The 12,706-nt window shown below is 42.2% G+C and overlaps 1 protein-coding gene across 6 annotated transcripts in view; it reads left to right on the top strand.

Moving 5' to 3' along the window:
• LOC121527731 (receptor-type tyrosine-protein phosphatase mu-like) overlaps nt 1-7,193 on the top strand; it is a 262,989-nt gene extending 255,796 nt beyond the window's left edge. For all 6 annotated transcript variants that reach the window (XM_041814762.1, XM_041814761.1, XM_041814760.1 and 3 more), the window contains 2 exons: nt 1,258-1,393; nt 3,351-7,193. In XM_041814762.1, coding sequence (XP_041670696.1) covers nt 1,258-1,393; nt 3,351-3,404 — 190 coding nt within the window. In that variant the 3' untranslated portion in view covers nt 3,405-7,193. The remainder of the gene's footprint in view (nt 1-1,257; nt 1,394-3,350) is intronic.
• The last annotated feature ends 5,513 nt before the right edge of the window (nt 7,194-12,706 follow it).

Here is a 12,706-nt window from a genome sequence, read left to right as displayed (position 1 = left end):
CATTGTTGTCGTAGTCCACCTACTCTTACACGGTTATTAACTGGAGCTGTACTGAGCATGTGCAGAAAGTGTCTATAGAGAAGCTGCTTTGATGGAGAGCGTGCTGGTTTTAACGTTTTCAAACCCATTTTCACCCAAAATGCTGCTGTCGCCTAAATGAACAACCAAAAAGCAGTAACCATGGTAACCATTTAGAGCTGGCGTTGGCCTTGACCCTGAGATTTTTACTGCAGCCATACTACCCTCGGATACATGATCATGCTGTACTCAGGTTCCTGCCTGAGATAATCACTTACATTTGAATTCTTACTGTAAGTCCTGAAGCCTCGGGGCTGTGGAAGGCTCCTATAGGACCAAAACTCACAGTTTAACTGAATTATATATTTTTCTGTTTTTCTGAGGTTGTCATGGGATGTAAAGATTGTTTTGTGGAGATGGAGGATAAAATACACGGTGCTGCAGCTCCACCTAGTGGTCAATGGTTGCTGCTACAGTCCTAAGCTCTTTTTGCCCTCCAGGCCTCCATACTGGTCACATGACTGTGCTGGGATGAAGGCAGTAGTGCTTGAAATATCATAACAGAGCTCCAACCAGAGCCTGACTGTGCATGTGGACGTACTGAGCATGCTCAAGTTTGCCTGCAAGTTTTGGTCTTTATAAACAACAAATAACCCAAAACTGGACTTTGAAATCCTTAAAAACTCACTCTGAGTTTTAATCAAACAATAAAACTGAATTTAACTATGCCTTATAAGCATCTTTGTGGAATTTTAATTGTTCTAAGCTTTTTAAAGGTTTCTATGAGTGTTCACGAGTAGAGAATCAAAAATAATGTGTTCATCCAGAGTTCCCCATGAGAAACCCTCACCATAGATTTATTTAAGAGAGCCTTCTCCTCTACAGACCCTCCCAGATCAGACCCTGTCAGATCAGACCCTGCCAGATCAGACCCTGCCAGATTAGACCCTGCCAGATCAGACCCTGCCAGATCAGACCCTGCCAGATTAGACCCTGCCAGATCAGACCCTGCCATATTAGACCCTCCCAGATCAGACCCTGCCAGATCAGACCCATCTAGATCAGACCCTCCCAGATCAGACCCTGCCAGATCAGACCCTCCCAGTCCACAGACTGAGCAGAATGGCTCCTCTCAGATCATCACTGGTGATTTGTCTCCATCTGGTGGTGAGGGAGTGGAACTACACCATCGAACTCTGATCTCCTCCTTCTCCCCTCTCTCTCCTTCTCCTCCTCCAGGAACGGCGGCGGTCGCAGCGGCGTTTTCTGCAGCATTAGTATTGTGTGTGAGATGTTGCGTCAGCAGCGATGTGTCGACGTGTTTCACGCCGTAAAAACGCTGAGAAACAACAAACCAAACATGGTGGACCTGCTGGTAACTGACACATAAATCTACACTCATCTCACATGTTTAAAGTTATTTTTCAATTAATCAGTTTAAAACAATCACCTTTTTTGCACTGAAATGTCTTTATTTATTTAAAAATGCTACTTCTATGTAGTATATACATTTTAGTTGAGTTTTAACATTACCTCAAATATTTCCAGCAGTTTTTAAAAAGTAGAGAAAATCCTTATAATTAGAGTCCAAACAGGACCTGTCTTTTTGAAGTGGCCATCATGAGAAGGCCTAACCAGGCAGTCCAGCAGAGCCCAGATGCACTGATCTGCTCAATCCACCTCCACAGTTTACCTCATTGTCAATAAAACTGTTCTTCAAGAGGTTTCAGGGATGAATTTTAAAACATGAGGGAGAAAAGCTGTTAAAAGTGTCCTTTCTGGGGTGCAGTTTACCGAGTGGTTAGGTCACACCCCAGTTACACAACATGTTAAGTACAACTAAGACAGTTCAGGAGCAATCAATCCATAGCAGCGTGTTCCTGAATATAAGGGAGCAATGAGCTTTAGTCTATAAAGGAGGAGGCTGGGGTGGAGGAGGTGCAGCTTTAGACTATGAAGGAGGAGGCTGGGGTGGAGGAGGTGCAGCTTTAGATTATAAAGGAGGAGGCTGGGGTGGAGGAGGTGAAGCTTTTGTGTATAAAGGAGGAGGCTGGGGTGGAGGAGGTGCAGCTTTAGCTTATAAAGGAGGAGGCTGGGGTGGAGGAGGTGAAGCTTTACTGTACAAAGGAGGAGGCTGGGGTGGAGGAGGTGCAGCTTTAGATTATAAAGGAGGAGGCTGGGGTGGAGGAGGTGAAGCTTTAGACTATAAAGGAGGAGGCTGGGGTGGAGGAGGTGAAGCTTTAGACTATAAAGGAGGAGGCTGTGGTGGAGGAGGTGCAGCTTTAGACTATAAAGGAGGAGGCTGGGGTGGAGGAGGTGCAGCTTTAGACTATAAAGGAGGAGGCTGGGGTGGAGGAGGTGCAGCTTTAGACTATAAAGGAGGAGGCTGGGGTGGAGGAGGTGCAGCTTTAGACTATAAAGGAGGAGGATGGGGTGGAGGAGGTGAAGCTTTAGACTATAAAGGAGGAGGATGGGGTGGAGGAGGTGAAGCTTTACTGTACAAAGGAGGAGGCTGGGGTAGAGGAGGTGCAGCTTTAGATTATAAAGGAGGAGGCTGGGGTGAGGGAGGTGGAGCTTTAGTCTATAAAGGAGGAGGCTGGGGTGGAGGAGGTGCAGCTTTAGTCTATGCAGGAGGAGGCTGGGGTGGAGGAGGTGAAGCTTTAGACTATAAAGGAGGAGGCTGGGTGGGAAGAGGTGAAGCTTTACTGTACAAAGGAGGAGGCTGGGGTGGAGGAGGTGAAGCTTTACTGTACAAAGGAGGAGGCTGGGGTGGAGGAGGTGAAGCTTTAGTCCATAAAGGAGGAGGCTGGGGTGGAGGAGGTGAGCCTTTTGTGTATAAAGGAGGAGGCTGGGGTGGAGGAGTTCATGCAGGGTTCACATGGTGAACCATGACGGCCACTTTAACAACTTTCTGCATCGTTAAGTGACCTCCATTAATGAAACATAAAATGGGGTTCACTGTTTCGAAATACACCATAACATACAGTTACATCATGGCAAGAATGAATAAGCCTTCTCCTTCCCTTTAGCTTTAACCCAGATATCTAATCGGCCAATCACGCAGCAGCTACCAGTGTGTTTAGTTACATAGACATGGTGATGATGATGTGCTGAAGGTCAAACTGAGCATCATCGTGAGGAAGAAAGGGGATTTTTTGAGCGTGCCTTTTTATTCCATCACACTGCTGACTCTGACCAATGACAGCTCAGAACTCTCAACACACCAATCACAAATGTAAACAAACTGCCTTAAAAATGGCGTCCTGATTTTACCTGGATGGTGGAATGGTTGCTTTCCTGGTGAATAATTCTCTCTCTCTCTCTGTTCACAGGAACAGTATAAATTCTGTTATGAAGTGGCTTTGGAGTATCTGAACTCTGCTTAGCCTCAAACACAGACGCTCCTTCATCGTCCTCCTCCTCCTGGAACCAGCTGCACATGGAGACGGGAGGAAGAGGAGGAGCTAACTACTGACTGAGGAGGAGGAGGAGGACTGACAGTGAGGAAGAGGAGATGTTTTTGCACTGAACTCTGTTATTCACCGTGTTTGATTTTTGAATATTTTTGTTTGATTGATGAAACTCAGAGAACCAAAACATCGTCAGACATGAAGAGAAGATTCTGCACCATCTCTGTTTTTTACGTCCGAGTGGAGCATCCTGACAGCTCACAGGATCCATGTGAACTCACCTCAGCTTCCTGTGACCGTGTCGCTCATTTCCCAGGAGCAGAAATCACGTCTCAGCTTCTGTTTGTGTTTTGTGGCTGAAATGTTGAAAGTCTTCTCACAGCTCACCCGTCGTTTGAATCCTGGAGTTTACCTCGTCACCAAAGACGGAGAACATCTCACTATCAGAGCTCTTATCAGGACTCTGTGTGAAAAATACATTTAAAGTTACCTGAATGCCCCAAAATTATCCTCTAATTTAAACAACATCAGTTTATAACAAAGTTTACTGGGTATGATGTATTTCAGAATATGAGAGTCTGAGAGACCACAGTCCTCATTAAACCGGCCACAGGTCCAAATCCCAGTCCTGTTACAGTCTGATCCATGTCCCCATATCCGTCCTATCAATTAAAGACAAACGACCCAAAATAAAACCTGGAGAGAGGGAGGTGGCTGTGTCTGAAACCACTTATTTACTACTGCTACGTACTAGTCTGTGTTCTGTTTCACTCCATGGCCCATCAGCTCCTCATCATGTGACTTTATTGTTCACATATTTCAGCTCTGAGCTCAGGGGACTAAAACTCAGAACCTGACAACAATTAAGACATTATTCATCGTAAGGATGCACATGATTAGCCACTGTAAAATGCCTGCTTCCTTGGTAGTCACCTGGGTCCTTAGTGGTCCTCTGGTTCCTTTGTAGTCTCCTTAGAAGTGGCCTCATTCCTTGGAAGCAGTCATGGTTCCTCAGTTGATGCCTGGGTCCTTAGTAGTCACCTTTTCCCTCTGAATGTCATCTGGCTTCTTGGTAGATGCCTGATTTCACGTCCAGGTTCCTTGGTAAACCCTTTGGTTCTTTGTTTGTCACCTGGTTTCTTTGTCATCACCTGGTTCCTTAATGGTCAGCTGGTTCTTTGGTAGTCTCTGTGGTAGTAGCCTGGGTCTTTGGGAGATGCCTGGTGCCTTTGTAGGTCCTGGTTTCTTGGTAGTTGCGTGGTTCCTTGGTAGTCCTCTTGGTTACTTGATAATCCTCTTGGTTCCTCGGTAGTCCCCTTGGTTCCTTGGTAGTCTTCTTGGTTACTTGGTAGTCCTCTTGGTTCCTCGGTAGTCCCCTTGGTTCCTTGGTAGTCTGCTTGGTTACTTGATAGTCCTCTTGGTTCCAGGGTAGTCCTCTTGGTTACTTTGTAGTCCTCTTGGTTACTTGGTAGTCCTCTTGGTTCCACGGTAGTCCTCTTGGTTCCTTGGTAGTCTGCTTGGTTACTTGATAGTCCTCTTGGTTCCAGGGTAGTCCTCTTGGTTACTTTGTAGTCTTCTTGGTTACTTGGTAGTCCTCTTGGTTCCTCGGTAGTCCCCTTGGTTCCTTGGTAGTCTGCTTGGTTACTTGATAGTCCTCTTGGTTCCAGGGTAGTCCTCTTGGTTACTTTGTAATCCTCTTGGTTATTTGGTAGTCCTCTTGGTTACTTGGTAGTCCTCTTGGTTCCCCGGTAGTCCTCTTGGTTCCACGGTAGTCCTCTTGGTTACTTGGTAGTCCTTTTGGTTACTTGGTAGTCCTCTTGGTTCCCCGGTAGTCCTCATGGTTACTTGGTAGTCCTCTTGGTTCCACGGTAGTCCTCTTGGTTACTTGGTAGTCCTTTTGGTTACTTGGTAGTCCTCTTGGTTCCCCGGTAGTCCTCATGGTTACTCGGTAGTAGCCCGGTTCCATGGAAGTTGGCTCCAGAATTACTCGACAGTTAACCTGTTTTTGAAGTAAAATTCCGGCTAAGCCAGTAAGCATCAAGGGATTTCTTACATAAAAACAAACTATGGATTTGAAATGTCCTACATACTGAATGTGGCATCACATTTGGAGGAGTATTTTGAACGGGATGTGGTTTTAGACACAGCCAACGACAGACTCTGGCCTGACTCAATGCTGGAACATGAGGGTTTATTGTTTTGTTTTGTTTTTTTTTCCTTCAAAGGGCATGATGGGAAATGAAGTCTGTCTGCTTGCAGCCAGAGGGAGTAAATCAAATCTTAGAATCTAACTTTCAGAATAAATTTATTTGATATTATGTTTTTATTCACTTTAAATGAGTTGATTTCAAATGCTGGCATCACATCTGATTGGTTGAGAACCAGCATGACATCAGAGCCCAGAGTCATTATCATTTAATTGATCAGTAATTAATCAACTGAAACACCATTCACTAAGCTCCGCCCCTAAACTGTGACTGTCCAATTTTTTTTTTTATCTTTTCCATTTTTGGCCAACTTTAAGCTAGTGCCACTTCAGAGAACTGAGTTAGCTTAGCGTTAGCATGTAAGTCTTGATGTTTGTGTTTGTAGTTTTTTTTATTATTTTGAGGCAGAGTGGGCACAAAGTGTCTTTGCTTATTTATTGAATTATTTAATCTGATGGACTTTCATCTTTTCTTTTTCTTTATTTTGTATAAATGTCTAAAAGTGGGCGGAGCTATCTGCATGTGGTGTTCTTGGCACCATTAACGTTTATGTCAACATTAACTCTTGTGATCCGTGTTTACATTCAACATTTACATCAATCAAGAGAAATCACACATGCTTACCTGTTATTTCTCTTCTTTTAACTGTCTTTTTAAGATCTAAAGTAGATTTAAAAACAGGAACAATAAAGTTAAGTCTTTATTATTGGGAACATTTAAGGAATAAAACATCAAAGAACTGAATGATCCACTATTTTTAATAAAAGACCAATGTTTCACAAACCACAGCAAAAAGCTCTGTAAATCTGCTTCGTTTTCGCTCCTTGTTATGTATTTTTATATGATGACAGAGGGGGCGGAGCTTAGAGAATGGTCTATTCTGAAACATATGAACGTTTCTTTTGCACTGAGCGGTCGATGTCCAGCCTCACAGAGACAACGGTGTCATCAGCAAACAGCAAAAAGAAGAGGGCTGAGTAGAGCGCCCTGTGGGACACCATGAATTAAAAATCCTGTGGATGATTAAAGACAACTCCTAGACCAAAACCAATCAGAGACAAATGGATTATCCAATCAACAGGCCTGATCTAACAAGCTTTGAATGTCCTGTTTATGCCTGGCATTACATCCATTTCAGGCGTCCAGGTACCAAGTGGTAAATGTTGATGTTTTGATTGATTGCGTACATGCTACACGTACTGGCGTGCATTAAAGACCGCCCCTGTGCCTGACTTAATCTGCTGTATTCAGCTAGTTAGTAAATATGTGGCTTATTTATGTCCATCCAACCTCGCCCAGGAGGCTAAATGGACTAACAATCCTTCCTTTCGGTTGATTGTCCTCTGTTTGCAACTTTTGGAAAAGCGGGTGGATCTGGCGAGGAGTGAGGGTTTCCCACTTTTTTGTAAAAGTTGCCAATGATGGCCTACTCTTTGGCAAAAATGGAGGGAAGAAGCCCCCAGCTTCACCAATATTCTGTCCTCTGCCTTTGATGATGTCATCCTTTGAAGGTAATTAATCATTCTGTCCTCTGCCTTTGATGATGTCATCATTTGAAGGTAATTAATCATTCTGTCCTCTGCCTTTGATGATGTCATCCTTTGAAGGTAATTTATCATTCTGTCCTCTGCCTTTGATGATGTCATCCTTTGAAGGCAATTTATCATTCTGTCCTCTGCCTTTGATGATGTCATCCTTTGAAGTCTTTAATTGGCTTTAGAAAGATGATGTCATCAAAGTTTGTAAAATGTTCCATCCTTGCCTTTGCATGCAGACCAGTCTAGGTCTTCCAGTCTTTAGTCCAATCTAACCAAAACCCACAGGATTTGTTGTCTGAATAGTACATCAGCATTTCTGTTAGAAGCATGTTTACGAGGGAGAAAAGCTGTTAAAGATGCACCGCTGGCCCATTCATTTTAATGGCAGCAGCTTCTCTGCACAAAGCATGCTGGGAAACCTTGGCAGTAAATGCAGGTAACTTGGTCTCTGAATTCCCAAACTGGACGCCAGTGCGAGGTATAAACGACCCTTTGAGCCATGTCACTGATTCTTTTTTTTAAAGCTGAAAGAAATCCAAATATTAAAACAAAATATATACAAAACCAACATCTCAAAACTGAGACTGTGATGCTCAAAAGTGTTTCGTGTTTTAACCACAGAGAGATTTATAAAGACAGACGTTAAAGAATCTGTCCATCCGTCCGTCTTCTGTGGTGTTTAAACTTCACTGCTGCAGATTTAAAATGATCACGCCACTGCACATGCTCAGTTCATGTTTTTGTTTCTACGTTGACTTTGTCTCCAGGTTGTTTTTTTTTCTCCTCAGCAGCAGGACCATGTTTTGGACACAGGCGACATGTTAATAATGTAAATAGAGCAGGATGGAAGCAGGAAGAAGAATATTTATTCCTTCAGTTGTTTCAGTGTTGATGTTGTTGTTGTTGTTCTTGTGAAGCACAAAGAGAGACGGAGAGACAATCATGGACAGTTTGAAGGTGACACCATCAGAACCAGCGAACCCTGCACAAATACAGAGCTGGGTTCATTTACCCCGGCCCTCTACAGCTCTGGGTTTATTTAACCCTGGTCCTTTAAAGCCCTTGGTTTATTTAACCCTGTTTCTTTAAAGCCCTGGGTTTATTTAACCCTGGTCCTTTAGAGCTCTGGGTTTATTTAACCCTGGCCCTGTAGAGCTCTGGGTTTATTTAACCCTGGTCCTTTAGAGCTCTGGGTTTATTTAACCCTGGTCCTTTAAAGCCCTTGGTTTATTTAACCCTGTTTCTTTAAAGCCCTGGGTTTATTTAACCCTGGTCCTTTAAAGCTCTGGGTTTATTTAACCCTGGTCCTTTAAAGCTCTGGGTTTATTTAACCCTGGTCCTTTAGAGCTCTGGGTTTATTTAACCCTGGTCCTTTAGAGCTCTGGGTTTATTTAACCCTGGTCCTTTAAAGCCCTTGGTTTATTTAACCCTGTTTCTTTAAAGCCCTGGGTTTATTTAACCCTGGTCCTTTAGAGCTCTGGGTTTATTTAACCCTGGCCCTGTAGAGCTCTGGGTTTATTTAACCCTGGTCCTTTAAAGCTCTGAGTTTATTTAACCCTGGCCCTTTAAAGCTCTGAGTTTATTTAACCCTGGTCCTTTAGAGTTCTGGGTTAATCTAACCTGAGTTTGGTGGGTTTCTGGTCTGTTGGTGTCTGGACTTGATCCTGGCTATGGCTCTGGTGCTGGTAAGAACTCTGATGTAATGAAATCTTTTATTTATGTTGTATGATCAAATATTACAAATAAATAATTCTGTATACACTCTTTGGCTCATTTCTGAGTTACTGTTATATTTGAAAGTGTTATAAAGAAAAAGTCCCAGTAGAGGGCGCTCATGTTTCACCAGGTAGACCAGAATCAGTCCCAGTAGAGGGCGCTCATGTTTCACAAGGTAGACCAGAGAGGAGAGCAGGAAAAAAACAGAGTCAGGTTTTCTGCCCATTACCCAGATTAAACATGAGCTTAGCAAAGAGAGCTGGACAGGAAGAAAAACGATCCTTTATTAACCCCTCTGGGGGAAATTCAGTTTTACACTCTGCTGCTGATAAGGCAGTAGTTAACATAATGTGTGACTAGATGTAGAGAGGACTCTAAGTTACATTAAACTCATATTAATGTGTGACTGAGAGATCTCACATTATGTGTGACAGAGTTAATTTGTGACTAGATGGAAGAGAACAACTCAGAGTTAACATTAATGTGTGACTAGATGGAAAAAGTTAACATATTAGTGTGACTAGATGAGAGAAAAACCTTTGTTTATGTATTAATGTGTGACTAGATGTAGAGAAGCTGAGTTAACATTAATGTGTGACTAGATGTAGAGAAGCACTCGGAGTTAACATGTAATGTGTGACTAGATGTGTGAAGAACTCGGAGTTAACATTAATGTGTGACTAGATGTAGAGAAGCACTCGGAGTTAACATTAATGTGTGACTAGATGTAGAGAAGCACTCGGAGTTAACATTAATGTGTGACTAGATGTAGAGAAGCACTCGGAGTTAACATTAATGTGTGACTAGATGTAGAGAAGCACTCGGAGTTAACATTAATGTGTGACTAGATGTAGAGAAGCACTCGGAGTTAACATTAATGTGTGACTAGATGTAGAGAAGGACTCAAAGTTAACATTAATGTGTGACTAGATGTAGAGAAGGACTCAGAGTTAACATTAATGTGTGACTAGATGTAGAGAAGCACTCGGAGTTAACATTAATGTGTGACTAGATGTAGAGAAGCACTCAGAGTTAACATTAATGTGTGACTAGATGTAGAGAAGGACTCAGAGTTAACATTAATGTGTGACGAGATGTAGAGAAGGACTCAGAGTTAATATAAATGTGTGACTAGATGTAGAGAAGGAGTCAGAGTTAACATTAATGTGTGACTAGATGTAGAGAAGCACTCAGAGTTAACATTAATGTGTGACTAGATGTAGAGAAGCACTCAGAGTTAACATTAATGTGTGACTAGATGTAGAGAAGCACTCAGAGTTAACATTAATGTGTGACTAGATGTAGAGAAGCACTCAGAGTTAACATTAATGTGTGACTAGATGTAGAGAAAGACTCAGAGTTAACATTAATGTGTGACTAGATGTAGAGAAGGACTAAGAGTTAACATTAATGTGTGACTAGATGTAGAGAAGCACTCGGAGTTAACATTAATGTGTGACTAGATGTAGAGAAGCACTCGGAGTTAACAATGTGTGACTAGATGTAGAGAAGCACTCGGAGTTAACATTAATGTGTGACTAGATGTAGAGAAGGACTCAAAGTTAACATTAATGTGTGACTAGATGTAGAGAAGCACTCAGAGTTAACATTAATGTGTGACTAGATGTAGAGAAGGACTCTAAGTTAACATTAATGTGTGACTAGATGTAGAGAAGCACTCGGAGTTAACATTAATGTGTGACTAGATGTAGAGAAGCACTCAGAGTTAACATTAATGTGTGACTAGATGTAGAGAAGGACTCAGAGTTAACAATGTGTGACTAGATGTAGAGAAGCACTCAGAGTTAACATTAATGTGTGACTAGATGTAGAGAAGGACTCAAAGTTAACAATGTGTGACTAGATGTAGAGAAGCAGTCAGAGTTAACATTAATGTGTGACTAGATGTAGAGAAGCACTCGGAGTTAACATTAATGTGTGACTAGATGTAGAGAAGCACCCAGAGTTAACATTAATGTGTGACTAGATGTAGAGAAGGACTCGGAGTTAACATTAATGTGTGCCTAGATGTAGAGAAGCACTCGGAGTTAACATTATTGTGTGACTAGATGTAGAGAAGGACTCAGAGTTAACATGAATGTGTGACTAGATGTAGAGAAGCACTCGGAGTTAACATTAATGTGTGACTAGATGTAGAGAAGCACTCGGAGTTAACATTAATGTGTGACTAGATGTAGAGAAGCAGTCAGAGTTAACATTAATGTGTGACTAGATGTAGAGAAGCACTCGGAGTTAACATTAATGTGTGACTAGATGTAGAGAAGCACCCAGAGTTAACATTAATGTGTGACTAGATGTAGAGAAGCACTCGGAGTTAACAATGTGTGACTAGATGTAGAGAAGCACTCGGAGTTAACATTAATGTGTGACTAGATGTAGAGAAGGACTCAGAGTTAACATTAATGTGTGACTAGATGTAGAGAAGGACTCAGAGTTAACATTAATGTGTGACTAGATGTAGAGAAGCATGGGTCATTTTCTACAAGCTCTAACTTGTAACGGCATCTATAGTGTTGGTTGTTCAATTTTTTAATGTAATGTGTTTTAAACCAGTGGTTCTCAACTGGTGGGCTGGGCCCCGAAAGTGGGTCATGGAGTTGTTTTCCTGGGGTCGTGACTAAGCTGCATCAGTGGTTAAAGACCCTGTAAAGTGAAATCCATAATTTGAGTCTTAACACTCTAGAAATGTGGGAATCTGTTTGCTGTGAACATGTGAAAACTGAGATCTACTGAGTTCTGATTTTAGACTGTTAGAAAGTTTGTCACCTCTTTATTGGCCTGGTTTAATGTGGGCGGGGCCAATATCTGGGAATGACCCCGCCCCTCTAACACTACAATCTAAAATCACAGAGCAGTTCATCTCAGTCCAGTGGGCGTGGCTTCAGCTCATTCAACAGACACGCCCACACCATCCTGGAGCAGATTTTATTGCCTAATTTTTCATGATTTTGAAATTTAATTTTACACACTTACAGATGTTTTATTTGGTTGAAATTTGACCTGGAGGTTCATAACACAGTGAGCTGTCATAAAACAAACCTAAATACAGATTTATTTTCACTTAACAGGGTCTTTAAAACCTGGAACCAGTGCTGAAGTTTTAAAGGGACAATTATGTGTTTTTTGAAGCAGGGTTGTATGAATGCCAGTTTAATGCCAGTGTAATGCCAGTTTAATGCCAATGTAATGCCAGTGTAATGCCAGTTTAATGCCAGTGTAATGCCAGTTTAATGCCAGTGTAATGCCAGTGTAATGCCAGTGTAATGCCAGTGTAATGCCAGTTTAATGCCAGTGTAATGCCAGTGTAATGCCAATGTAATGCCAGTGTAATGCCAGTTTAATGCCAGTGTAATGCCAGTTTAATGCCAGTGTAATGCCAGTGTAATGCCAGTGTAATGCCAGTTTAATGCCAGTGTAATGCCAGTTTAATGCCAGTGTAATGCCAGTGTAATGCCAGTGTAATGCCAGTGTAATGCCAGTTTAATGCCAGTGTAATGCCAGTGTAATGCCAGTTTAATGCCAGTGTAATGCCAGTGTAATGCCAGTTTAATGCCAGTGTAATGCCAGTGTAATGCCAGTTTAATGCCAGTTTAATGCCAGTGTAATGCCAGTGTAATGCCAGTGTAATGCCAGTTTAATGCCAGTTTAATGCCAGTTAAATGCCAGTTTAATGCCAGTTTAATGCCAGTTTAATGCCAGTTTAATGCCAGTTAAATGCCAGTTTAATGCCAGTGTAATGCCAGTGTAATGCCAGTTTAATGCCAGTTTAATGCCAGTTAAATGCCAGTTTAATGCC

Source organism: Cheilinus undulatus, linkage group 19, assembly GCF_018320785.1.
Source record: "Cheilinus undulatus linkage group 19, ASM1832078v1, whole genome shotgun sequence".
Classification (NCBI taxonomy): Eukaryota; Metazoa; Chordata; class Actinopteri; order Labriformes; family Labridae; genus Cheilinus; species Cheilinus undulatus.
This window is presented reverse-complemented; position numbering and strand designations above follow the sequence as displayed.